General features: G+C 46.5%; 1 protein-coding gene across 3 annotated transcripts; it reads left to right on the plus strand.

Moving 5' to 3' along the window:
- Positions 1 to 83: 83 nt before the first annotated feature.
- Positions 84 to 27048, plus strand: PMS2 (PMS1 homolog 2, mismatch repair system component). 3 transcript variants are annotated; one of them, XM_043559648.1, is made up of 15 exons: positions 84 to 212; positions 2060 to 2199; positions 2819 to 2905; positions 3324 to 3426; positions 4164 to 4347; positions 7116 to 7283; positions 8072 to 8169; positions 9861 to 9960; positions 11069 to 11153; positions 12482 to 12637; positions 15289 to 16174; positions 20742 to 20909; positions 23144 to 23244; positions 23452 to 23621; positions 26348 to 27048. In XM_043559648.1, the coding sequence occupies exons 1-15, from the start codon at positions 190 to 192 to the stop codon at positions 26489 to 26491; spliced, it is 2613 nt and encodes an 870-aa protein (XP_043415583.1). In that variant the 5' UTR covers positions 84 to 189; the 3' UTR covers positions 26492 to 27048. The 3 variants fall into 3 exon arrangements, with proteins under 3 accessions (XP_043415583.1, XP_043415584.1, XP_043415585.1); XM_043559649.1 differs by having other exon boundaries at positions 107 to 212; positions 2065 to 2199; XM_043559650.1 differs by lacking the exons at positions 84 to 212; positions 2060 to 2199; positions 2819 to 2905; ... (2 more) ...; positions 7116 to 7283; positions 9861 to 9960 and having other exon boundaries at positions 8085 to 8169.
- Positions 27049 to 27715: the final 667 nt, after the last annotated feature.

The following is a 27715-nucleotide window of genomic DNA, read 5'->3' on the forward strand; positions in this document are numbered from 1 at the left end:
GTCACGGCCTCGACCTTTTACACAACCAATCAGCAAGAAGGAGGTGTGGGAATCGTCGGCTGCCCCATCAGGAAGGGGCGGGGCACAGTGTCGGAAGCGGCCAATGGGCAGCCGGGAGGCCGAGCCTCCGTGGGAGCGGCGGCGGCGGGAACTGTCCCGAGTCCCGGAGGTGGGTCACATTCTGGATCCATGGAGCTAGCCGAAGGGCCAAGGTGAGAGGTGCTTGCAGTGTCCCCTCGCGGTCGCTCTCCCTGAGGTCCACGGCGTTCCAGATTCCTGGAATGGAATGGAAGGAGGACGCAGCGTTGGGCTAGCCGGCGCGGAGGCCCCGGAGCGAGCCCCCCTACCTGCTGCCCTTTGGGCTCGGCGGGAGCATCCGGTCGGCTCCCTGCAGACTCTGCTCGGACGCCGCCACACGTCCATGGACTGGAAGCCGGAGCACGAAGTGCCTGGAGACTGAATTCATTTTTTCTCTGCCTGGTTTCTTTCTTTTCTTTTTTTGAAAATTGAGGTTATTTTGGGGAGGCTTCAAGGCAAATGTTAATTTGCATAGCCGCACCGTTTTTGAAAATGCAGAACTTTTGTATCTCTTCGAGTATGTCATTGCTGGTTAGTAAACTGCATGCAGTTCAGAGCGGCGAATCTTCAGCTGGCACTGTTGAATTCAGTGTCAGCTTCCTGAACCCAGATTCGCGGTCTGTGTTTAAATGTTTCATCCCCAGTCCTTAAAATAAGTATCAGAAGTGGACTTGTTAGCCAAATAAATAAGTTTAAGAGATACTTCTTTCCATTTTATATTGTCATCTGCAGTTTCCACATTTAAGAGAAACCTGAGCGAAATTTTTTTCAAGGTAGAATGAAGAGTAAAGATGTTTGTTCCCTTTATCTTATAAGAGTTTATCGAAGGTCTGCTGTGTGTTAGCTGCTGTGGGAGAAGACCCAAAGATTTCTCTCCCATGGAGGCTTCTGGGTTCTGTTACATCCACATTATCAATTAAACTGCTTACGAGAAATTGCTAAATCAACGAACATAAGGAATACGTTCTTGGGATGACAGGAGTTTGCCAGGCAGAGGAGGAAGAGGGGAGCAGTCTAGACCAAAAGATTTGTATGTGTGTCTAAAACAGCTTGTGACATTCAGGAAACAGTTTGCTATTACTAGAATGTAAGGGAGTTGGTGAAGGGAGAGGATTGGAGAGAATGAGAGAAAAGTAGACTGGGGTCCAGTTAGGATGAGATTTTAAACTTAATATAGGAGACAGTGGGACGCTAGTAGATTTTTCAAAAAATTTTTTTCCTAAAGTTTATGTATTTTTTTTAGCAATCTGTATGCCCAAGGTGGGACTTGAACCCAGGACCACAAGATCAGAAGTCCCATGCACCTCCGACTGAGCCAGCCAGGTGCCCCAACAGTAGTAGATTTTTCAGCAGAGAAATTATTTGGCCAGATTAATGATTTTTAAACTGATGGTTTCATGGAAGGTGGATTGGAGTAGGGAGAAAGTGGAAACAGATTGGTTGGGAAACTCTTAAAGCAGGTATAGCAAGAACTTTGGGAGAGTCTTTGCTAAGGCAGCAGCCAGCAGCCTGGATTGGGAGTGGAGATTCAAAGGCTTCTTTGGGAGTAGTAATAGAACCAGTACCCAGTTTCTAAGATGGTTTTGATTTTAACATAAACGCTGTGTATTTCCCACCATACTTGTGGTTTTTCAAATCGTGTGAGAAATGTTGTTTTCACTTTTCGGAAGAAGATCCCATTGTTGCCAAAGATTATTGACCTGTAGGTTTAAGGGTACATGTGTCTCCTCCGTGTAGATCCTAGTATAATAAATTTCTAAATACCCATTACATTTGAAGTATCCAGATTTTTTGACAAATGTGTAAGGATCGTAGAACAACGTTTATATTTAAGAATATGCTCAAGGGATATGTTAATATAATAAATGAACATGTTAGATACATTGACTATTAACAGAGATGAATCATTTCCCGCAGTTAAAGCCAGGATGAAAATACATAAATGCATACTTGCTTTGTTTCTTGTAACTGGTGTCTTTAGTACAGAACTTGCTAAGGCCATCAAGCCTATCGATCGGAGGTCAGTCCATCAGATTTGTTCTGGACAAGTAGTACTGAGTCTAAGTACTGCTGTGAAGGAGTTGGTAGAAAATAGTGTGGATGCCGGTGCCACTAATATTGGTAAGTTTAGAAGAGTTTTAAGCCACAGGAAATAATCAGTTTATACTGTATTATTCAAGAAACATTTGTGATTGTAATAAGACAACCAGATGTTGATATACTGAGAAATTACTATGTCTTAAACTTAAATTTAGCATCTTTTATGTGCCTAGGTAGGTAGTAATAATAAAAGCAGTTAACTTTTATTGTGTTCTTACTAGTGCCACACAGCTGTTTCTAATCTGCCGAATAACCGTATGAGATAGGAATTATTATCACTACTGTATTCATTTTATCGAACAGAAAATGAAGGCATGGGAATTTACTTTGAGGTCATAGAGCTAGGAAAATGTGATTCCAGGAAGTCTGATTGCAGAGCCTTTTTTCCGTAACGACTCTTGAAATTATCCTTTTGAAAGAAAGGTAGAAAGGAAGGAAAGAGAGAAAAGAGAAAACTATTTTATCTGGGTTAGTAAATTGCCAAGAAGTCCTTTTAAAGAAAATGAAATACACAAAATGACAGTAGTACATTTAAGTAAGTGTAATTATGACTCTAATTTGTATTACATAAGTTATAAGTAATGTGAGTATAAAGGCTTTTTTACATGGATCAAATAAATTAATTTGTTAAACTTTTTAGATCTAAGGCTCAAAGACTATGGGGTGGATCTCATTGAAGTTTCAGACAATGGATGTGGGGTAGAAGAAGAAAACTTTGAAGGCTTAAGTAAGTGGAGTTTTTCTAATCCTTTTTTCTTTTTTCTTTTTTTTTTTTTTTAGTGTTTTACTTATGTTTTGAGAGAGAGACAGAGTACGAGTGGGGAGGGGCAGAGAGAGAGAGGGAGACACAGAATCAAAGCAGGCTCCTGGCTCCGAGCTGTCAGCACAGAGCCCGACGCAGGGCTCAAACTCACGAGATGTGAGATCATGACCTGAGCTGGAGTTTGATGCTTAACGGACAGGCACCCAGGTGCCTCTAGTCCTATTTTTAAATATTTGAGCAAAATGTTTCCAAACTTTGAGTAACACTGTCTTAGGAAACACAAAAACAGCTTTTTAAAACCAGTTGCTTTGGTAGGTGTGGTATTTATTCAGGGGTATATCCCTTGAAATATTTTTGGTCTTACTGTGTACCTCTCTTTCAGCTCTGAAACATCACACTTCTAAGATTCAAGACTTTGGTGACCTAACTCAGGTGGAAACTTTTGGCTTTCGGGGGGAAGCTCTGAGTTCACTTTGTGCACTGAGGTGATAACAATATTTTTATCCACTAACTTGGCCCCTTACGAAAATCTCTCTGAACCCGAAAACGTGGGGTTAGAATCGTTGTTGTTTATACTTCTCCATGCTGAGTGTCTCAACTTGAAACTTCCACATTCTGTTTTATCTTACTGCCAATCTAAGTGGTAATACTTCCGAAATGTAAGCAATGAAATGAAATAGTATTGTAAAAGAATTATTACCCTTGTTAAAGCAGTAACTTCTCAATTTTAAAATGGCACGTAGATAATAAGTTACAGATGTGTTGGTTTTGATTTATTTCAGTGTTTAGGAAAGAATTCAACCAAAATGCTTATCATATATAACAGAGTCTAGGTTTTTATGAATAATTACTTACGCATTGGAACTATAATATTTTTTGGATCCTTGTTAAAAGTTTTGTTAAACCAGTAGGAATAAAACTGAGAAATAAATCTTTATTTGTTAATATGTAAGCTGTGAGACCTTTTATTTTGCCGTTTAACCATAAAAACAAGTATCAAAGCTTTCATCAAAACAAAGCATTTATAGAACTCTCTGTCTTACTATTAGGCGCCAAGATTTAGATCCTGTGATGACCCCTCACCCATATAAACTTTCTCGATTATCTCAGAGGGATCAGCATTTTTTCGGGAGAGGTTTTAGAGAACAGAAGTGGGAGAATGAGCATGTGATGTCCAGCACCTGTCAGTGTCTGACCGTGTCGCACCTGCTCTCTCTCACAGCGATGTGACTATTTCTACCTGCCACGCATCCGCGAAGGTCGGGACTCGGCTTGTGTTTGATCACAATGGGAAAATCGTCCAGAAAACCCCCCACCCGCGACCCAGAGGGACAACGGTCAGTGTGCAGCAGCTATTTTATACGCTCCCTGTGCGCCATAAGGAGTTTCAAAGGAATATTAAAAAGGTACGTTAGGGGCATCTGGGTGGCTCAGTCGGTTAAGTGTCTGACTTGGGCTCAGGTCACACTCGCGCGGTTCATGAGTTCGAGCCCCGCGTCGGGCTCTGTGCTGACAGCTCGGAGCCTGGAGCCTGCTTCGGATTCTGTGTCTCCCTCTCTCTCTGCCCCTCCCTTGTTTGCGCCCTCTTTCTCTTGCTCTCAAAAATAGATGAACATTAAAAAAAGAAAAATGTACAGTAAATTCAGAACCCCAGCCTCTGAGAGCATTGATACACATGTAGTGAGAGATCTACCGCACTAATGTGCACTGAAATTAACTCTTCAGATGATTCTCTTCCCTGAATTTTTTGGGGCGTGCTTAGTTTGTCTTTTCCTGACCGAAGACTGAGCTTGAGGTTGATGTATCCTCTCTTTTTTTCTTGGGGAAAAAAAAAAAAAAGTCATTAAATCACATTTATTAGGTGTTCTAACATGGGAATGAATTCTCTAAGAAGTAACCTCTTTCATTCTGTCTGTAGTTTTTAATAAGATGTTTTTCTTGGTTTCCTGAAAAATGAAGTGTTACAACTTTTACGAATTTGAATGGAAATGAAATAAATATATCAGTTGTGCTTAAAAAGCAGTTCTAGGGGCGCCTGGGTGGTTCAATGGGTTAGGCGTCCGACTTCGGCTCAGGTCACGATCTCACAGCCCATAAATTCAAGGCCCATAAGTTTGAGCCCCGCGTCGGGCTCTGTGCCGACAGCTCAGAGCCTGGAGCCTACTGCGGGTTCTGTGTGTCTGCCTCTCTCTGCCGCTCCCCCACTCGCTTGCTCTCTCGCTGTCTCTTTCAAAAATAAATAAACATCAAAAAGAAAGCAGTTCTAAACTGTGCATACGTGTATTTATGTGTGTCTGCGTATATGCACGTAACCATATAGTTTTGTAAAAGCAAAGCAGTTAGCCGAAATATGCATAGGAGGAAGGCTGGAAGGGAAGACATGTGACTGTTACCAGCGGTTATTGATGCATGTGCGATCACAGGTGCTGTTTGCTGTCTTCCACTTTTCTCTTTTGTGTATCTATCTTTTTATAATCAAAAAGTTATGTAAATGGATGCAGCTAAACACTTTCTTGTACAGCAATTTGCACAAGTTGTAGTGCAAATTTTACAAGAATGTATTATTTGCTGTGGACAAAACCGTTTTTTCATTTTTATTTAAAAATTAAAAATTTGGGGGTGCCTGGGCGGTTCAGTTGTTTAAGCATCTGACTTTGGCTCGGGTCATGATCCCTCAGTTCATGAGTTCGAGCCCCACATCAGTTTCTGTGCTGACAGCTCAGCGCCTGGAGCCCGCTTCGGATTCTGTGTCTCCCTCTCTCTCTGCCCCTCCCCCGTTCGTGCTCTCTTTCTCTCTCGAAAATAAATAAACATTAAAAAAATTTTAAAAACAAAAAAAACTAAATTTTTTTTGTATAGAAAAAAATTATTATTCATTTTTTATATCTCATGGTAAAAAAAATCAGTGCCTCAAAAACTATAGGAATAAAGAACTACTTGCTGGAAAAGACCCTTGTTAATAGTGTGATATATGTGTTTCCAGGCTCCTTTTAATTTCATGTATTTACAAATCTTGAGAAAAAAAATTCAAGATAAATTAATACAATGAAAGGAAACAATACAGAATATAAAGATGTAAGTAATATAGGATTATATGTAGTAGAAAGTTGAGATTGTGTCTGTCTGCCTCCCAGAGTTTGGTGTATATCCTTTAGACTGATATACAGGTGGAACCTTTATTCCGTAAAATGGAGAATAAAATCCGATCTTTGATTTTCTTTTGTAAAGGTTTTTATTTATTTATTTTTTTAATGCATGCGTTTTATTTTTTTTGTTAACAATTAGGATCACATTATACGTTACGGTTCTATAACTTGACCATTTCTATGGTATGTCGTAGGTATCTTCTTTGATCGTGTATCTTTTTTGGCTGACTCGTTACTTTATTCTCTATCTTTCTGCCATTATATGGATATACCATAATTTATTAACTCCTTGTTGATGGTAGCTTAGGTTTTTTTTAATTTTTCACAATTACAGGGGCACCTGGGTGGCTTAGTCAGTTAAACATCTGACTCTTGGTTTCAGCTCAGGTCATGAACTCACAGTTTGTGAGTTCAAGCCCTGCATTGGGCTCTGCACTGATGGTGTGGAGCCTGATTGGGATTTTCCCTCTCTCTCTCTCTCTCTTTCTCTCTCTCTCTCTTTCTTTCTCTCCCTCTCTTTCTCTCTCTCTCTCTCAAAAAATAAACATAAAAACATTTTTTAATGAGAAAAAAAAAAGTTTGACCTAATTGACTCACTGTCTGGGGAAATAACTTTTAAATAAACTTTTTGTCACAATTACAGATTGTTTCAGTGAACATTTTTGTAATATACCTTTGATTATTTGTGCCAGTCATTCTACAAGGATAAATTTATAAAGGAAGGATTACCAGGTCCAGTGGAATGCACTTTTTGATTTTTATCGCAGTGGGCGTGGACATCGTGGACACAAGAGAAGTGTGGTTAGGAACCTAAGCCTCTTGAGCTCTCTCTTATACTACGTGTGAGGGTATACGTCGAATACAAAGGTATACATGCATAAAGGTATTCACAGCTCCTTCTGTCAGGAACAGTTTTTTCTTCTTTGTGCGCCGATACGAGAACCTTGAGTTGGATGTTTTAACTTGAACCATGTAGTTTTTGTAGGATTAAAGTAACGTCGAGTCTCGTATTTGTGTTTTTTAAACAGGAGTATGCCAGAATGGTCCAGGTCTTACAAGCATACTGTGTCATTGCAGCAGGCATCCGTGTAAGTTGCAGCAATCAGGTTGGACAAGGAAAACGCCAGCCTGTGGTTTGCACAAGCGGAAGCTCCAGCATAAAGGAGAATATTGGATCTGTGTTTGGGCAGAAACAGGTAGCGGTGGCCAGTTATTTAAAAAACATTTTATTTCTCTAGTAATTATGGCAGGTTTCTCTTGTCCTTTCCAAAGACGAGAGAAGGAAGTCCAATAATTGATTTTTTTTTTTTTTTTAGGATTTTTATTTTATTTTATTTTTTATTTTTTTAAAGAGAGAGACAGACAGATGGGGGGCGGAGAGCAGAGGTAGAGAGAAAGAGACTCTTAAGCAGGCTCTACACTCAGCACTGAGCCTGACATGGGGCTCGATCCCACGACCATGAGATCATGACCTGAGCTGAAATCAAGAGGGACGCTTAACTGACTGAATCACCCAGGCACCCCTAAAGATTTTGATTTTTAAGGAAGCTTTATCCCCAACGTGGGACTCGAACTTAAAACCCTGAGATCAAGAGTCGACTGCTCTGTCGACTGAGCCAGCCAGGAGCCCCCAATAATTGATTTCTTAATTAGGTACTTACCACAAGAGTTAATGCTGAGAGCTGAAAGATTTTTTTTATTTTATTCTTCCAGAGAATAAAACCCTCCTTTTACTCTGCATCTGAAAAAGGGTGTTGTGGGCAATGTATTGATTATGGATAAGTATGCGCTCAAGTGGTCCATCCTTCTGATAAAAAAATCAAAATTTCAGTTACGATAGCTGCCAGAATCAGCCACCGAGATTCCTTGTGCTCTTACTCTGAGTGGCCTGACCAGGAAAAGCAAACACACAAAACCCTTCCTTTCTGAAATTAGGTTCCTCCTAATTTTGTTAGGAATTAACTGTGAGTCTTGTCTCTTTTAGCTGCAAAGCCTCATTCCTTTTGTTCAACTGCCCCCTAGTGACTCTGTGTGTGAAGAGTACGGGCTGAGCCACGGTGATGCTTTGCAGACTCTGTTTCGGTGAGTAGATTGCTGCCGGGAAAATTACAATCAGACATTTTGTCTGGGTTTTTTTGTATGTATGTATGTATGTATGTATTTGTTTTGAGAGAGAGCACAAGCAGGGGAGGGGCAGAAAGAGAGAGAGAGAGAGAGAGAGGGAATCCCCAGCAGGCTCTGTGCTGTCAGCGCGAAGTCTGAAGCAGGGCTCGAACTCATGAACCCATGAGGATCACGACCTGAGCCGAAATCAAGAGTCAGACACTCAACCAACCGACTGAGCCACCCAGGTGCCCCTGGAGGCTTTTGTTTTTAAAGATCGTGATTTTAAGGTTTATAGTTTTTATATTCGTTGTAAAGTTATAGGCATTATTATTGCCGAGAAAGAGGATTTTTATAAAGGGGTCCGTTACTTAATTCGTTCAATATCCTGGGTCCCTGGTGCACTTGAGGGGATTTCCTATTGAATTCTTTGGTTTCCTATTGATTTCCTATTGAAACCTTTGTAATAAGGAAACTGCTTAGTGACAAATTAAAATAATTTTTAATTTACGTATATGTTTTGCCTTATGGGGATTTGACAGAGCGGAATAGTGTTTCCTTTCATTCATGCTTTACCCAATATCTTGTCCACTGTCACTACTCTCAGGGTAAGAAAAATTGGCATTGCCCCTACTTGGGATTGGCCTTGTGATGGCCCACGCCTGCTCACTGTCTACTGGCCTCTGGCTCACATTCAGAGATTCATTTCTTTTGTGTGCACACCATTCTTACAGAGTGCAGAGTGCACATACCCCGGGTAGATCACAGGCAGAGGGAGCACTGTAATTTTTTTTTATTTTAGAGAGAAAGAGAGAGTGAGTGAGTTGGGGTGAGGGGCTGAGGGAGAGAGCGCAGTGCCCCAGCGCAGAGCCTGAGTCGGGGCTCCATCCCGCAACCCTGGGATCATGACTGGAGCCTAAATCAAGAGTTGGGTGCTCAACTGACTGAGCCACCGGGTGCCCTGAGGAAGCTCTTTAACAATACCTTAGGAGATAGGAGTTTGCTGATGGAGAACAGATTGTCTTGTCTTGTCTTTTTTTACTTTAAAAATTTTTTTGAAGTTTATTTACAGAGACCAAGAAAGTGAATGGGGAAGGGGCAGAGAGAGAGAGAGAGAGGGAGACATTGAATCCCAAGCAGGCTCCGGATGCAGGGCTCGAACCCACTAACCACGAGCTCTTGACCTGAGCTGAAATCAAGAGACGCTTAACCCACCGAGCCACCCAGGCGCCCCAAGGAGAACACATTCTAAAAGGACAGGGAGTGCGCGCAGAAATCCTGAACACAAGTAGTTGAGCTCCCTGGGCAGCTGGTGGGGACAGCTTGAAGATTCTAGAATGTGGGTTTTGGGTGAGACTCCTTCCTTGCATAGAGGCCAAGAATTTAATAGGGCAAGTGAGAGAAGAGCTGAAGCAAATCTGTTTTGAACCCACTGCATTTCCTGTGGTGGATTCATTGACCGTAGGAGCTGTAGAACATGCCAGAAGGTCTGTGTCCTTTTTATGATTTATCAGAGTGGAACACGGACACGCATCAACTGAAATGTTAATACTTATCAGTGTGTAACCAGGTGTTATATTTTATTTTGTTTTTACTTTATGAATGTGCCCTCTGACACGTTACTGTTTTCCATTCTGGAATCCTGTCCTTACCGTGTGAACATTGTACAGCATCTCTGGTTTCATTTCTCACTGTGCTCATGGTGTTGGAAGAAGCTCCACAGACAGACAGTTTTTCTTTATCAATCGGCGGCCTTGTGACCCGGCAAAGGTATTTTTTTTTTTTTATGGTTGTTTTTTGGTTGTTTTTTTTTTGAGAGAAACTGAGAGAACACAAACAGGGGAGCGACGGAGGGGGTGGAGAGAGAGAGAATCCCAGCAGGCTCAGCCCTTGTCAGCACAGAGCCTGATGCGAGGCTCAATCCCGCGTCTCTGGGATCATGACCTGAGCCAAAATCAAGAGTCAGACAGACGCTCAACTGACTTAGCCACCCAGGCGCCCCTAGACTGGTCATCTTGATAGGGTTTTAGTGTTTCAGTTTTGATTTTGCATTTTCAACAATATTGTACCTCGGTCATAGATTCTGTTTTCTTGTGGCACTTGAAAGTGACTTCTGTCTGTTGGATATGGTTCAGTATTGTGCGTGGTGCAGTTTTATAGTTTATCTCCAACACTTTTAACAATGATATTACAGAATCACATAAATACATTTCTCTGTACGTTGGAGTGTGTTTAATGAGCATTTAAATTGCACCTGCAGCATGTTGGCACTGAAGTTAAAATAACATAATAAACAAATAAATAGGCCGCACCTACATCTTTTGACATGTCTTCAAAAGCAGCTTTGGATTGGAAAAAGATTCAGGTTTAGGGATTGATGACTAAAAATATCCCTTTGAGGGGCATGAGGAAACTTTTTTGGGCAATGGATAGATATATTGATTATCTTGATTATAATCTTACTAATCTTGATTGTAAACTTGTCAAACTGTATAGTTTATTTTTTAAACATTTTTTTAAGTGTTTATTTATTTTTGAGAGAGAGAGGGAGATAGCGTGTGCATGCAAGTCAGGGAGGGGCAGAGAAAGAGGGAGAGAGAGGATCTGAAGCCAGCTTCATGCTGATAGCAGTGAGCCTGGTGCGGGGCTTGAACTCACCAACTCTGAGATCGTGACCTGGGCCGAAGTTGGATGCTTACCGACTGAGCCACCCAGGCACCCCTCAAACTGTATACTTTAAATACATGTAGTTTATTGCAGGCCCTGCTCTACCTCAGTCAATCCGTTAAGATATAGCCGTGAAGTGGCTGATTAGAGCAGCGTGTTGGGGGACACACAGGAATGTTTGTTCTTTTTTTAACCTTTGTTTTGTACGTAGGTTTCCAGACTTGTGAACGAGGTCTATCATATGTATAATCGCCATCAGTACCCATTTGTTGTTCTTAACATTTCTGTTGATTCAGGTAAGTTCCACTGAGCTTTCCGTCACGTTGGTGACTTACCCCTAAAAGAAAAAAATGAAATCATAAAGCCATGATATGCCCAGAAAGGATTTTTGTGGCAATAGTTAATGGCAGTGTATTTTTTGTTTACAGACTTTTAATTATATTGTATAGACTTTTATTTTTTATACAGGCTTTCTTGCTTTCTGCTTGAGACCAGGTTAATGGTATTACTAGAAAAATAGGACTTTTTCATGGCACATCAGGGAGAAAGCAAACCAAATGTTCCCCCTGATTTTAAAAATAATGCTATTTTTCTTCTGATTGGGAAAATTCTGGTTTATTGTTATCTAGGATTTTTTCCTAGGTACTTAGAAATATGTGCACGCCTTAAAATACGTAATGCTATATATATATCCCTACTCACATCCTTTATAAAAGGGAGAAAATAAGTTTGGGTAAGTTTGTATCAAGCTCTTTATCCTTTGACATAAATGGTTTTTTTTTTTCCACGTCCTAAAAAATTATTCAGAAACATGATTTTAACATCTGTACTCATTATATTCCAAGGTACAGATGTATCTTAAACTTTTTAAATTCGTAGCCCTAATTTAGCTGTCTTCAGTTTTTAGAAATTTAAATACTGTCCTTATATTAAATTGTTACCTGTATCATTGGTAATTTCCTTAAGATACATTCCTAGTACTAGAATTAGTGTGTCCATGACTAGGATCGGGCTGTACTCATTTACACATCTAGAGCCGTGTATTGGGTACTGTCATTTTTTTTTTTTTTTTAATTTTTTTTTTCAACATTTTTATTTATTTTTGGGACAGAGAGAGACAGAGCATGAACGGGGGAGGGGCAGAGAGAGAGGGAGACACAGAATCGGAAACAGGCTCCAGGCTCCGAGCCATCAGCCCAGAGCCTGACGCGGGGCTCAAACTCACGGACCGCGAGATCGTGACCTGGCTGAAGTCGGACGCTTAACCGACTGCGCCACCCAGGCGCCCCGGGTACTGTCATTTTTAACCAAACTCAGTGGGCAATACTAGAAGACCTTATTTTGGCGTGCGGTCTTCTATGTTTTCATGTGTTTATTTGCTCTTTCTTTATTTTTGCAAATTAACTGTTCAGATGCTTGCATATTCTGTCCGTTTAATAAACGGTTCATCTTTTCCTTGTTTCTCTGCAAGTGCTGATTTTACAGTTTATGAATATTAGTCCGGACACCGCAGTGTTTTTAACAGTACTTTTGGTTAAGCGCAAGAGAATAAAACAGATGGGGAAATTTCTGTTAAAGGTGATTTTAAACATAAGTGTCTTTTTTTTTTTTTTTTTGGCCTTAGAATGTGTTGACGTCAATGTTACTCCCGACAAAAGGCAAATTTTACTGCAAGAGGAGAAGCTTTTGTTGGCAGTTTTAAAAACATCTTTGATAGGAATGTTTGATGGTGATCTCAACAAACTTAATGTCAGTCAGCAGCCGTTGTTGGGTATTGAAGGTAAGAAAATACACAGGTGTATGGACAGCTTCTGAAACTCACTATCCTTTTTTTTTTTTAATTTTTTTAAATTAAAAAAATTTTTTTTAAATTTTTTATTTAATTTTTATTTAGAAGAGAGAATCTCAGGCAGGGTCTGCACTGATAGCATGAAGCCCAATGTGGGGCTCCATCTCATGAACCGTGAGATCATGACCCGAGCTGAATTCAAGATTCGGACACTCAAACGACTGAGCCGCCCAGGCACCCCCAAAATCTCTGAGAGGATGTGTCACACTAGGCAGTGTAGAGCTGCAGATGTAAGGAAATCGGGCAACAAGAGAAATGGAAGGCACATTTGGCACATCCAGGGATGTGTTCTTATCGGGACTCTACCGTTTTCCTTTAATAAACACTCCTGATGGCTGCAAACCTTTTGTTAATTTCCAGAGTCCTGAGAAAAGTCGATTCTGACCATTTTTGCCCATTTTTCTCATTTCTCTACGGAGTGGGGAATTTCTGGGGGCCCTCGCGCTGCCATCTTCCCACCCGTCACCCCGTGCCTTCTTCGCCGAGTGGCGTGTGGGAATGTGCGTCACCACAAGGCTGATTCAGGATGTGTAGTAGTGACAGGTACAGTCATTAGTTTATTGCCTGGCCCTACGTGATCAGATATTTAAGTGGTTTTCTTCTTCTTTATCCAAACCAAGAGCAGCTGGGACTTCTGGGAGGGGGCCCAGCGTTGAGCTCCAGCCGCCTTCTTTGGCAGAGGGAAGAGTTGGCCATTACCCCCGCCCCCCATGACCACATCTCCTCGGGGTGCACACTCTCTGCTGTCGGCCAGCCTGCCCTGATCTCCATGTCTGTATGTGCAGAGATGGTGGGCGCCCATCAGTGCGTCCTCCGAGGGGGGAAGACCAGAGCTGCTGAGGAAGCTGAAACTAGAGTGTGGCAGAAGGCTAAGGTGACAGACGGGTGTGGCTCCCAGTGAGAGGAGAGGTTGTGGGATGACTTTGTGAGCTGAGGGTGCGAGGAGGAGCTGGAAGGGTCTTGGCAAGGGGGTGGGGGTGGGGGTGGGGGGGGTTGTTGGCAGGGATCCTGAGCCGCTCTGTCCTAACGTTCCTTACACCCCAGGGGCAGGGAGAGGTCGATTTGGAAGAGAGCAAGCAGGCTCTGGTTTTGATAATCAGGGCATAAGGTGGAGGCGAAGCTCCCGAGGGGTGGAGTGGAACAGGAACGCAGAAATCCGGGCAGTAGAGTGGCAGAGCTTCGCTTTGGACGCAGTGGGCGCCCGTGAGCCCTGGCCGTCCTCGGCATGGGGTGGCGTGGATGTGGATGTGCACGGGGATGGAGTGGAGGCTGCGCCGCTGTATGTACATCTCTGTGGAGGGGGCCACTCACAGACATGCTTCGCCAGACGCTACCCTCTAAGGAGAAACTGCTCAAAATACCGGTGCCTCTCGAAGCCCAGTTGAACCGATGCCCCTTTCGGCCATTGTATTGAAAACAAACAAACACGAGTGTATCAGCCCTGAGGTCAAGAGATGGCAGCCGTAGAACCACCCCGCTACCCCTTCTGTTTGCCCCGACCCCCCGTGGTAACCATCTTCCTCACTTCTGACACCACAGATTCATTTTATCTGCTTTTAATTTCTGCTTTTTTGCGTCTTCTTTCTCTCATTACCTTGTGGGATCCGTCCATGTCACATGGCAACTCATTCATTCGTTCTCGTTGCTGTGTGGCATTCCATTGTAGTCCTTTTTTTTTTTTTTTAATTTTTTAATTTTTATTTTTGAGACAGAGAGAGAGAGAGCGTGAACAGGGGAGGGTCAGAGAAAGAGGGAGACACAGAATCCGAAACAGGCTCCAGGCTCTGAGCTGTCAGCACAGAGCCCAACGCAGGGCTTGAACTCACGGACCGTGAGATCGTGACCTGGGCCGAAGTCGGACGCTTAACCGACTGAGCCACCCGGGCGCCCCTCCGTTGTAGTTCTTAACGGCGTGATTTCTTTGTGGACGGTTGGGTTGTTATGGCCAGAGCGGCCGTGGACAGCCCTGTGTGTGGCTCTGGCGGGTGTGGGTGTGCCAGGAGCTCAATGCCAGGCCACAGGCCTCCACCTGCAGATGCGTCGTGTTTAGATTTAGGAGCTACTCCCAGAAGGTTTCGCAAAGCGACTGTACCGATTTCACTACCACCAGCAATATTTACACCTTCCTTTTAACCCTCATCTTTGCGAACTTTTGTCGATTGTTAACTTTTTGCCCATTCTGGTGATCGTACAGTAACGTTAAAGTGTGGTTTCAATTTGTATGTCCCTTACGATTAACCATTGTTGTATGTTCTGTTAGCCATCTCTGGATACCTACTTTTGTAAAATGTATCCTCTTTTTAAAAAAAATTTTCTTTAACGTTTATTTTTGAGAGAGAGAGAGAGAGAAAGAGCACGAGTGAGGGAGGGGCAGAGAGACAGAGGGAGACACAGAATCCAAAGCAGGCTCCAGGCTCTGAGCTGTCAGCACAGAGCCCGACGCGGGGCTCGAACTCATGAACCGCGAGATCATGCCCTGAGCCGAAGTCGGCCGCTTCACTGACTGAGCCCCCCAGGTGTCCCCAGCTCTTTCTCCACTTCAGTGCAGCCCCTGATACTCTCCTCTGCTCCTATCTACTCAGGTAACTTAATAAAACAGCATTCGGCAGAAATGGAGAAGCCCGTGCCAGAAAAACAGGATGATCCCGCTTCGTTAAGGACTGGAGGAGAAGCGAAGAGGGCAGTGACCATTTCCAGACTGAGAGAGACATTTTCTCTTCGGCACACGACAGAGACCAAGTCTCAGGGCCCGAACACCACCGAACCGAGACGGATTTCTCCGAGACAGAAGAGACGCGTCCAGTGTTCTGGAGCTCCAGACTCCCCGTGTTTCCAGAAGTGCGCCTCGGGCACAGGCTCGTCCGGCCCTGGCGGGGAGGCAGTGCGTTCGCGCGGGGGCCCCTGTGACCGCAGGGACGGAGCGGAGACGGAGCAGGACTCGGGGCACAGCCGCACTTCGGCCGGCCCGCGGGAAGGGCCCGGCACCCCAGCAACGGGCGGTCGGTCCGGTGGTGTCTGTGCAGCAAATTCCCCTGAGGACAGGTTTTCCCAGGGAAACGCGGAAGCTTCTGAGAAGTTGCCTGAACTTGACCGTCGCCCTGCAGACACGGAGCGCGGTTCCAATCACGAGGACGGTGGACGTCAACATAGGGTCTCGCCTCCGCCCGTAGATGCATCCTCCCCAAGCACACGGCGTTTCAAAAAAGACGGCATTCCTTTGAATCCTGACGTTCCCCAAGGGTTGGTGATTGCGCAGAACACGTCAGCGTCTCAGGTCGACGTGGCTGTTAAAATCAGTAAGAAAGTAGTGCCCCTGGCCTTTTCCATGCGGTCTTTAGCGGCACGAATAAAGCAGTTACGTCACCAAGAAAGGCCACAAGAAGGCGAACAGAATCACAGGAAGTTCAGGGCAAAGATCTGCCCCGGAGAAAACCAAGCCGCCGAAGATGAACTGAGAAAGGAGATAAGGTAACGTTCTTTCATAGGATGAGCTGCCGGGAGGGGACGAGGCTGGTCCTTCCAGGCCCCGATTTTGCTCCTCTGGCTGTCAGGACGGTCCTCCCTGGGGGCCTTCTCTGCACCACAGACGTGACATCTCCTGATGTCACACTTTCCCAAGCTTCTGTCTCCCCCTCTCCCGGCCCCCCTTTCTCTCTGCCTTCTCTGTGCTCCTCGAAGATTCTAATTTGGGAGTCTGTTTCCACTCACCGGATTGCTCATTAGCCCTGCCGGTGCATCCTTGGTGATGCTGTTTCCACTCGCTACGTTTTCATTGCCGCTCATACGCGTCAAATTAACTTTCTTTAAAGAGCTCTTTCTCGGTGAAACCTTTCAAGAATTGTTTCCTTAGATTTTCTTAGCACATCCTGTCCATTTAGTTCAAATTAATCAGGGCCTCCTCGACCCCGATCTCATTCCTCTTCCCCAGGGTTTCACAGTGGCTCCTCCCTGCACTGAATCCATGGAGGTTTTAGTGGACATTACTATTTCCCATGATTCATTAAAAAAATTTTTGTTTAATGTTTATTTATTTTTGAGAGAGAGAGACACAGAGTATGAGCAGGGGAGGGCCAGAGAGGGGGACACAGAATCTGAAGCAGGCTCCAGGCTCCGAGCTGTCAGCGCAGAGCCCGACATGGGGCTCAAACCCACGAACCGTGAGATCGTGACCTGAGCTGAAGTTGGACGCTTAACTGACTGAGCCACCTAGGGACCCCTCCCATGATTCATTTTAATGCATATTAGGAAAAATTATAATTTATTATCAAACTTGCGATTTCTAGAAGATTGTGTAGGGTAAGGTTAAGGAAAAAAGAGAGTCAATTTCAAGAACACTGTTAATACTGATAACAGAAAACACTGGTCACCACCACTTTCTTGACAGTAATCACGTACAACATTGTAACTTCTAAAAACGATGACTTCTCTTGAAATATTTACTTTGATTTTTTTTTTAATTTTTTTAATGTTTATTCATTTTTGAGAGACAGACAGAGCATGAGCGGGGAAGGGGCAGAGAGAGGGAGACACAGAATCTGAAACAGGCTCCAGGCTCTGAGCTGTCAGCACAGAGCCTGACACAGGGCCCGAACTCACAGTTTGTGAGATTCTGACCTGAGCCGAAGTCGGAGGCTCAACCGACTGAGCCACCCAGGCGCCCCTTAACTTTGATCTTTTTAAAGCATTGTGTATGTTTTGTCTCAGTAGATACTGAAATGTGCTGTGTCCTATACACAGAGCACCAGTAATTACGTTGAAATTTTATGGCACTTTTGGTTTGGACTGCACAGGCTTTGCCTGATTTTGATAATCAATTCTTCAACAGCAAGCGTTACATTAGATAATTCCCTTGATATTCATGGTGCCTAACACTGGGAAAGGTTTTTAGGAAATAGTTCATTTACTTATTTTTTCCAAAAGTTTACTTATTTTGAGAGACAGAGAAAGAGAGCACAAGCAGGGGAGGAGCAGAGAGAGAGAGAGTCCCAAGCACTGATGGTGTGGAGCCTGTTGCGGGGCCTGAAGATCATGACCTGAATCGAAAATCACTAGTTGGATGCTTAACTGACTGAGCCACTAAGGCACCATAGGAAATAGTTCCTTTAAATTGTGTGTGATTAAGGGGGGGTGAACATCTTTGGGTGGGGTCTGGGGCCTGTGAACGCTCAGGGACACAGTGAAGAGCTGGGCTCCTGGCTTACATGCACGATCATGGAACACGTGCTTGATGGAGAAAGACCTGTAAGGTGCCCAAAAGGCAAAGTAATTATGCTTTCTCTTTGGGTTCTTTTTTTTTTTTTTTTTTTAATTTTTTTTTCTCAATGTTTATTTATTTTTGGGACAGAGAGAGACAGAGCATGAACGGGGGAGGGGCAGAGAGAGAGGGAGACACAGAATCGGAAACAGGCTCCAGGCTCTGAGCCATCAGCCCAGAGCCTGACGCGGGGCTCGAACTCCCGGACCGCGAGATCGTGACCTGGCTGAAGTCGGACGCTTAACCGACTGCACCACCCAGGCGCCCCTTCTTTTTTTTTTTGAGAGAGTGAGTGCACACATGAACAGAGGGTGGGGAGGGGGCAGAAAGAGAGAAAGAGATAGAATTCTAAGCAGGCTCCAGGCTCAGCACAGAGTCTGACTCGGGGCTCGATCTCACAGACCGTCAGATCATGACCTGAGCTGATATCAGTAGTCGGACGCTCAACCAACTGAGCCCCCCCAGGGATCTGACCCTGGATGCTTTTAGCCTTCTCAGTGAGTGAAATCAACTGTAATTTTTAAAAGCAGTGATTTTAATTCAACAAATATTCATCGATCCCATGTTATGGTAGTTCTTGAATTTGGGGAACACAAAAGAACCGCTTAGGATGCTTGTTCAGAAAGCGGAACCCGTGGTCAGCCTCTGGAGATTCTATTTCAGTAGATGCGGTAGATCGTGGGTGTGGAGCCCAGGAATCTGCATTTTTGCCAGGTACTCCAAATGCTCCCTTTGAGAAACGCTGATCTACAGTGGGCCTGGCATTGGCATCTGGCCTTCGGTGCACGGCTGCTGAAACGCCTTTTGCTCTGAGCTGTCCTGCCGATGATTTTCCCAAGACATGTCCGGAGCGGAAGATGAGGCAGTAATTGAAATACTGTGGTAGCATTTACCAGCTTTTGTGTTTCTATTTTGAGTTATACCCAAAGAGAGCAAGTCGTACAGTTTTGTTTCTTCTTCATTGTTTGAGCCTGATGCTACTTTTTAAGTTTACGGTGGGAGATACACCGGCAGAGACAGAATGCCTGTGTCTTCAGGCCGGTGCAAGTTCTTCCCACGGGGACTCTATCTGGGGAACCAGAGCCAGGGACTTGGTGTTGGTGCTGCTTACAGGTGTGTTGCGTCTCAGGCGGAATCCACTGTAGGCTCCTTACTTTGCAATCTCTGAGGCTGGACCATGTGAGCATCTCTGCTGGTGCACTTCTAGACTTTGTCAGTAGGGGGCGGTAGAGGGATGCCGCGAGAAAGCACGGGAGCCCGGCCTCTCCTTCCTTCTGGCTGCCCTGGTCTTTTCCTCCTACAAGGCAGCTGCCAGCAGGAGGCCCAGCATTGCTCACTCTGTTTGCTACCCCTGCGTTTCTTAGCTAACTAGTTAATTACCTTCTACTAGTTTACCATACCTGGTTATGAATTTCCTCTGTTCAAATCGCTGGTGTGGTTTTTTTGTCTTGATTGGACTCTGACACGAAATTACTACCAGGGAATGGTCCCAGGAGACGCATCCTCACAGACAGGGTTTGGGGATTCGTTTGGTCCTGACCTTGGACTTGAGCTCAGTGTGAGCTCCTTGCCAATAGGAAATGGGAGCTTAGTAATCCATGGCACACGGAGGTGTCGCTGTCAGACCATCACCCGCGGTTGACTGTGGCAGAGCTCCAAGCAAAGCAAGTCCCACGGGAGCCCAGGTGGGTGCTGTGGTGTGGAAGGGATCTTCCTCGCTGCTCTGGAGCATTCGCAGAAAGAAAGGACCGTCTCAGGTCTCAGCTTGAGTCCCATCTGAGCACCACAGGGCTGGTCCTCATGAAAACCCATTTTCACAAAATTTGGTTGCGTGGGGTACAGAATGGCAATGTCGTTTTCTCACGTGAAGATCTGTGGCGGTGTCTGTCTTGTCTGCACTGACGCACGTAGTCATGAATGGAATTGGATTTTGAAGCCACCCACCAAAGGACCCGTCCGTGAGCTTGGCAGATGTTAGAAGGATTGATACCCAGGATTAGTGAAAAGGCACTTTCACACACTTAACAAATCGAGGGATTTATCGTACAGAAATACCCCCAGAATAGAGTAGATTTCTGTCCATGAACGTTTGCTGCAGCGTCGTTTGCGTTACTCAAAATGAAAACACCCGAAAGTCGTTCAGTAGAGGCTTTGTCGGACAGGTTATGGTACGTGCTCGCAGTGAGCTCCCGTACGGCCACTAGAAAGAATGAAGGAGATCTACATGAATGGGTCTGAAAAAGCACTGAAGATGCCTTGTTAAGGGAGGGGCGTAGAACGGCCTGAAGAATTATGATTCCATTTTTGGGTTTTTTTGTTTTTTTTAATATTTATTATGAGAGAGAGATAGAGAGCAAGCGGGAGAGGGGCAGAGGGAGGGAGACCCAGAATGCCAAAGCGGGCCCCACAATGTCAGCGCAGAGCCTGATGCGGGTCTTGAACTCACGAACCCTGAGATCATGACCTGAGCCGAAATCAAGAGTTGGACGCTTAAGTGACCCAGCCACCCAGGCACGCCCGGTTTTTTTTTGTTTTGTTTTTAATATGTAAACAAAGGTCGGGGAACATATACACTAAAAGAACAGTAGTTACTGATGCCATCTCTGGGGAGCTGGATGAACTAATGAATAACTAATGTTACCTTTAAAAGTGGGATTATTAGGGACTTCCTCTAGTTTATGTTTCTGTATTGTTCATTTTCCTGTTACAGTCTCTTTTATAATCAGAAAAGTAATCTTTTAAAAATCACGATGTCTCATAACGAACATTTTCCACATGCAGTAAAACGATGTTTGCAGACATGGAGATCATCGGTCAGTTTAACTTGGGATTTATAATCACCAAACTCAATGCAGATATCTTCATAGTGGACCAGCATGCCACGGATGAGAAGTACAACTTTGAGATGCTCCAGCAGCACACGGCCCTCCAGGGTCAAAGGCTTATCGCGTAAGTTCTTTCTGGTGTTCAGAATCTTCTGTGTTCTTGCACCCCTAAAGCTTAAGACCCGAGAGCATATACGTACGTGTGTGTGTGTGTGTGTGTCTCTTTTTTAGCCACAAGCGTCCCTGTGGCCGATTTTTATGCTTGTCACACAGCAGTCATAACTGCCATCTCTTGAGTCCTTACTCTGTGCCAGGCACTGTTGAAACCATTGACACGCGTTAATTCATTTAGTCTTCCCCAACCTACAAAGTGGCGGCTGTTACCATCAGCACTTCACAGGTGATAAAATGGAGGCTCCCGGACGCAGAGGTTAGGTGACTTTCCCAAGTTCACACAGCTAATGTTCTTTATTTATCAAGCCCTTTACCTCTTCCGGTTGGCCAGAAAATCTGTCTGACGAAGGCCAGTTTATAGTACGTAATGTGTCTGTTTATAGCACATAGAACTTAGGTGTGCAGAAGGGTGGCGCTGCCTGTGTGTCTGTCCTCAGCTAGCATAGATCAAGTTCAGTGATTGATCACCACAGAGCTTGGTATTTGTCTCTCCTTTGCCAACGCCTGTTTTAGGCTGACCGCTTCACAAGGTGGTGGGATGGTGTATCATGTAGACCAGAAGTCTTAAGCCAAGTGATAGGAAGAGGTCATGGATTTTCATTTGGGAAGTTCAGCGACATAGAGAAATACACTGAGATCCCAGTAGGAGTAAATCCTGGCACGAACAAACAGTCACTCAGCTGGGAGAAAGCACCGAGTTTACGGAGTAGTCTCTTTCCTATGGAATGGTTGAATTCACTTACTTTCAGTAGGTATTAATGGTAATGGAAAAGACATTTATTTTTTAGTTTTTTTAACGTTTGTTTATTTTTGAGAGAGAGAGAGAGACAGAACGTGAGTGGGGAAGGACAGAGAGAGAGGGAGACACAGAATCCGAAGCAGGCTCCAGGCTCCGAGCTGCCGGCACAGAGCCCGACGTGGGGCTCGACCTCATGAACTGTGAATTCATGACCTGAGCCGAAGTCGGACACTTGACCGACTGAGCCACTCAGGTGCCCAGTGTAAAGACACTTAATAAGCTACTTTCTCATACTGGATTCTTCCTGCCTCTTTCACAAAGGTCTTTTATTTTTTAGCCATTTTGCATAAATAGGGTCTCGCTTGTGACATTTCAGTTTGCCCCAGGTAGTCACAGATCACTTGGGGTCCCAGGTGGCCCATGCTCCAAGGATAAAGACCACAGGTCCTTCCTTTCCTACCAGGCCCTGCGTGGTCTGGCCCTCCCTAGGTCCTTCCTCTTGGTTCTCCATGCTTGAGCCACCTGGCCATCTCCTTCTCAGGCCGTTGACAGACATGATGAATTCCTACCTGGTCATTAAGGAGAATGAAGTAGATCTTTTGTATGTGGCTCTGGGAACATCAGTGGGCCATCCTCGGGCCTTTGCACAGACTTGTCCCTGCCTAGAATGCTTGTCCCTGTGCTCACCCATCCATCCATTGGCTGATAACGGGCGCTCACCCCAGCTCTCAGCTCGGAGGTCCCTTCCTCAGAGACACCGTCCTTGACTCCTATCTCCAGGCCCATCTGACTTGCTCTGGCTCTTACGGCGCTGGGCGCCTCTGCCTCCTGATTGGCAGTGTACTTTGTCATTACAGTTTGTGTGACTGCCTGCTCAGTGTCCTTCTTCCCCACTGGTCTCTTACTCCATGCCCATCCTTTCTCCTGCCCTTATCAGTTCCGACTGATTAAACACTCGCTGAACCAGGAGGACCGGTGGACAGATTGCTACGTGGACAGATGGCGAGGTCAATGATGCAGGCTCGGAAGGGGCGGGATAGCAAAACAGACGCTCTGTGTTCTGCTTTCCGATGCCTGTGACGACCCAGCCGAGCTTTTCACATGGTCTGTGTCGCAGGAAGGAAAAATAGCGTTTTTATGTTGTATTGTTGTCTTTAAGGAGTGGATTGAGAGAAACGTGGGGTCACTGGGATGGGGTGGCAGGCTGAGGAAAAGCCAGCTGCTTTGGTGGTCATTTGAACTTAAAAAAAAAAAAGAAGAAAATCAACGGGAAATTCTCCGGCAGTTACATGACAGGAAAGGCACACGGCTGAACAAAGCGTTGTCGTTTACCTGGCTTTTTGAAAGTAATTCAAAGAAGCACGTATTGGCTTTGTTCCATTTCTGCTTTACGGCTAAATGTTTGACTTCGAGACTGGGTTTGAATCTCTTCTCTGTTTTTTCAGACCCCAGACTCTCAACTTAACTGCTGTCAATGAAGCTATCCTCATAGAAAATCTGGAAATATTCAGAAAGAATGGCTTCGATTTTGTTATCGACGAAGGGGGTGAGTGACGACGATGACGGGATTGTCCTGTCAGAGCCGGGAACAGTCTTTGAGGTGCCCTCGATAAGTATATTTTATGAGAGATGGAAACGGTTCCCCCAGAAAGGATTTTGCCTCTGCCCTGTGTTTCAGTGTTTGTTACACACAGGCGTCAAATGAAACGTACTTTTCGAATCGTGGACTCTTCTCCAAATTTTATTCTTCCAGCTCCAGTCACTGAAAGGGCGAAGTTGATTTCCTTGCCAACCAGTAAAAACTGGACCTTCGGACCTCAGGACATCGATGAACTGATCTTCATGCTCAGTGACAGCCCTGGGGTCATGTGTCGGCCTTCCCGTGTCAGACAGATGTTTGCCTCCAGAGCCTGTCGAAAGTCTGTAAGTAAACAACGCTCTTCTTCCAGGGCCCGGAGGGTCTGTTCGGGCCGGTGGTGACACGAGTTCTCAGGCCAGCTGCTGACCAGGCAGCGCCGTCGACTGTGGCCGAGACTGCCACGGGTCATCGTGTGTAATACGGCCACATCCTACTCTGCCAGTGTGATGTGCGAGCTGGGCGCGTCTGCCTTATCTCTGGCCTCTAACCCGTAATCGCTGTGACGTTTCACCGCCGCCGCTCAGCCCGTCCTGGAGGTGGTGGCGCTGGTGGGTCATCAGCCTGATGTCAGAGAGAAGCAGGTGCGTCTGGATCACCTGACCCCTGGGAGCAGCCGGGATGCCCTTCCTTCATCAGAGGCTCCACCCAGGTGCCGCCCAGGACACAGAGGGGACAAGGCAGATGAGGTCCCCCCCTCTTTGCGGAGTTTAAGGTTTCGTGGGGAGGAAGAGACTTAAGCCAAAGTAGTAACTTCTGATACCAGTAGGCCCAGAAAAGAAGTTAAAACAGTATGGGGACAGGGAGTGGCCTCGGCTCCCGGTCGAGCAGCTGAGAGTGGGAGGCAGGGAAGGGCCATGTGAGGAGGACGCATCTGGGCTGACGCCTGGAAGGGGCATGGAGCCCCTCGGGGAAGAGCTCTCTTAGTAGAAGAAACAGCAGGTGCACAGATGGGGCGGGGGGGAGCGTGTGAGCCAAGCCAGAGGCGGCCTGTCCTGGCGGGGGTCCCGGATGTGAGCCGAGCAGCGTCGGGACCCACACGGGGTCTTGCGATCCCGGTGGGAACCGGGGAGCTCGTGCGGAGGGCTGGAAGGGCTGAGGCACAGGCTGCCGTGGGGGCGCCTGAACTTCCAGAACAAGGCGGCGGGGAAGCAGCAGCTTGCTCGCAGTTGGGGGGGTGGGAGGCATAAAAGCTGATTTGGACGTGTGGTATTTGAGGCCCCATGAGGCTGTAAGTGCAGGCGTCTGGAAAACGGTCAGGTTAATGAATCCGAGCTCGGGGAAATGTCAGTCGGGGAGCAAAGTTCAGGGGCACCGTGCAGCCTGGGGATTGGATGAAGTTCGGGGAGGGGTGAGGTGAGGATCTGACTTCCGGCCACAGGTATTTCTTTGATGAAGACAGTGTTGGTGCCCCCACCCCGGGGTCGGTGAGCAAGAGGCGGGGCAGACTGGCCTGGGCCGGTGGCCAGGCGGTTTAGAGTGTCCTGCCTTAAGGTGCCACACAGACTCGGGGAGCCACAGGCTGCCCTGCCCTCCCCACCCTGGCGGGGCCGCCACACTGTGGCTCTTCGTCCTCCCGTCAGCACAGCTGCCGACCGTTGTGGGTGATCCTCTGCCGCACCCCGCGGGCCCGTGCCCTGCCAGCCCCTCAGCCCCCTCTGCTCGCTTGGCTCCTGCCACACGGCCACGTGCCACGTCCCCAGCCACACCAGCCTTCCTCCCACCCGAAGCCCTTTGCGCTTGCCCGCCTCGCATGCCGCCTTCACACACCCGCCCAACTCCCTCCAGCCCTGGGCTCTCCCAGGGCCCCCACGGAAGTGGGCTTTCCCGGGCGCCATCCCCCCGCCCTCCCTGGGTGACACCTGTTTCTCTGTTGACTCGTCTGGGGTCTGTCCGCCCCAGTGAGGTGGAGCGCCCCACGCACGCTGCCTCTGGGGCTGCGCGTGGCACGAGGAAGAAGGGAGGTGACACACGTCTCAGGTTTGTCGTCTCACACCACCTCTCCTGGTTTCTCAGGGGCGCTGATTTCCAGTGCTTGCTGGGGGGCCCGCTCACCTCCACGGAGAGTTCAGCTAGAGACGAGCTGAGTGCTGTTTCATCAAGAGGAGGCAGGGACAGGAGCCTGAAGGGAGGGCGAGTGAGACGGGCAGTATCTGGGGAGGGAGGACCCGGGCAGAGGGCATGGCCAGCACCAAGGTCCCAAGGTAGGTGCTTGTGTAGTGCACCTGTGCGAGAGGAAAGGGGCAGGTGCCTTGGCTGCCTGTGGCTCAGTCAGTCGGTTAAGCGTCCCCCTTCGGCTGAGGTCATGATCTCACAGTTTGTGGGTTCGAGCCCCGCGTCAGGCTCTGTGCTGACAGCTCAGAGCCTGGATCCTGCTTCAGATTCTGTGTCTCCCTCTCTCTCTGCCCCTCCCCTGCTCGCACTGTCTCTCTCTCTCTCTCTCTCTCTCTCAAAAATAAAATAGAAACATTAAAAAAATTAAAAAAGGAAAGGGGGTGCCGGTGTGCTGGAGAGGGGCAGGGAGGGATGCGCTCTAGCAGATGCAGGCACAAGGCCAATAGGGGCCAAATCCGCCGATGCACGTGGGCTTTTACCCAGGTGAGCAGCGAGCGCTGGCAATGTGATCTGACGGCTTTTGAAAGGAATCACTGGCCGCTGAGTGGAGAACAGGTGGAGGGGGACAGCGGGGAGGTCTTCAGAGGCCCTGTGGTTGCCAAGGTGACAGGTCTGGGCGGCGGGAGAGCCGCTGAGACTGGTTGCATCCTGGACAGGTGTGGTCAGTGTCTGTAACAGAGGTGTGTTGCCGTAAAGGAGCCACGGAAGGGCTGGATTTCACAAAGCGGAGGGGGGCTGAGATATCAGCGGGTAGGGTTCCTCGGAGGAAGATTTTTCAGGGACCGCTGTTTTGAGTAGTCATCGTGTCCATCCTCGTTCCAGAGAAAAATGTTGCTGGAGAGGTGCTCTTGTACCCAAAGCCTTTGTAAAACTTGGAACCGTTGTGTCTCCTACTCAGGTGATGATTGGAACCGCCCTAAACACAAGTGAGATGAAGAAACTGATCAGCCACATGGGTGAGATGGACCATCCCTGGAACTGTCCCCACGGAAGGCCGACCATGAGACACATTGCCAACCTGGATTTCATTTCTCAAAAGTGACAACATCTCTCGCTTTCTAGAATTGTACGTTTTGTTGCAGATTTTTCCTTTTCAAAAGCAGGGTTTTAACGAGTCAGCTTGTTGCCAAATAAACCTGTTTGAAAAAAAAGAAAATGACCAGATCCACTAGAAATGATCTTGAAAACCTTGTCAAACCACGCGGAGCAGAGCTTGCACCGGCTTTTGTCCCGCACCAGAGTGTGTGCGCGCACGTACAGGCAAGAAGAGCATGTCTTACAGAAACAGGAAGAACGCTTCGAAAGCCACCTGGGCCTCTGCTGCTGTGGCCTGAGGTATCTTAGTCAGCAACTTTCAGCCCGTAGTATGATTAAATTCATAATGGTTTGATTTCATAAAATTACGGTCCTTTTGGGTTCGGGGTTGTCCACCCGAATGCACATTAAATTAAAAAAAAAAAAAAAAAAAACCCAAGAGAGATTCTCTGCCCAGCTGAAGGAAAATGGCCAAGTGGGGCCTGGGGTCACTATTTTTAAATGTTCCCCGGCAAACGTTCATAGGCAAGGGGAAATAAAAGATTGATTTTTCTGTAACTTTAATGCTGTGATGTGGTTTTTGGGGGTGGGAATCGCAAGATGTTCCCGTTACTGGTCCTGAGAGCAGAAGCCCTGTTGTCAGAGAACTTTTCGTGGAATCTCGTCCTGCCGGAGACGAAAGCAAGCCCCCTGTGGACCCAGACGGCTGTGGGCTGTACGGTGACCAGTGTGGCCTCCCCCCCCACTCAGCTTCTATTTGCAAACTTAGAATTCCTTAGACGTACTGAAATAATCGAGTAATTATTGTCCTAAGTGCCTATGCTGTGGTGCCCTCCTACAGGATCTCATTTAATAGTTGCAGGAACTCTACAAATGGGGGTCTTAGGCAACCCCCCTTCCCCGACCGCTGTGTCCTAATCCGAGAGCCCTCAAATACGTGACCCAAGTGGCCAGAGGGGCTCTGAAGATGTGGTTGAGGGGAGGGTCACGAAGCGGGGCACGATCCTGGATTGGCCGGGTGGGCCCAATCTACCCCGTGACTTAAAAATTGGAGAACCTTTCTCAGCTGATACCGAGGATGTAGGAAGGCCGCCTCGAGAAACTGGAAAAACAAAGAGATTCTCCTCTGGAGCCATCGAAGGAACCAGTCCTGCTGGACTCCTAACTTAAAATCGTAAGATGATAAACTCGTGTTGCTTTAAGCCACTAAGTTTGGAGTAATTTGTTTACG

This window comes from Prionailurus bengalensis, chromosome E3 (genome assembly GCF_016509475.1).
Source record: "Prionailurus bengalensis isolate Pbe53 chromosome E3, Fcat_Pben_1.1_paternal_pri, whole genome shotgun sequence".
Classification (NCBI taxonomy): domain Eukaryota; kingdom Metazoa; phylum Chordata; class Mammalia; order Carnivora; family Felidae; genus Prionailurus; species Prionailurus bengalensis.

Coding starts and splice junctions, on each gene's coding strand:
- PMS2 (XM_043559648.1), top strand. CDS start 190: ATGGAGCTAGCCGAAGGGCCAAG. Junction 2,906..3,323: donor AGAAAACTTTGAAGGCTTAA/GTAAGTGGAGTT, acceptor CCTCTCTTTCAG/CTCTGAAACATCACACTTCT. Junction 16,175..20,741: donor GAACTGAGAAAGGAGATAAG/GTAACGTTCTTT, acceptor TTCCACATGCAG/TAAAACGATGTTTGCAGACA.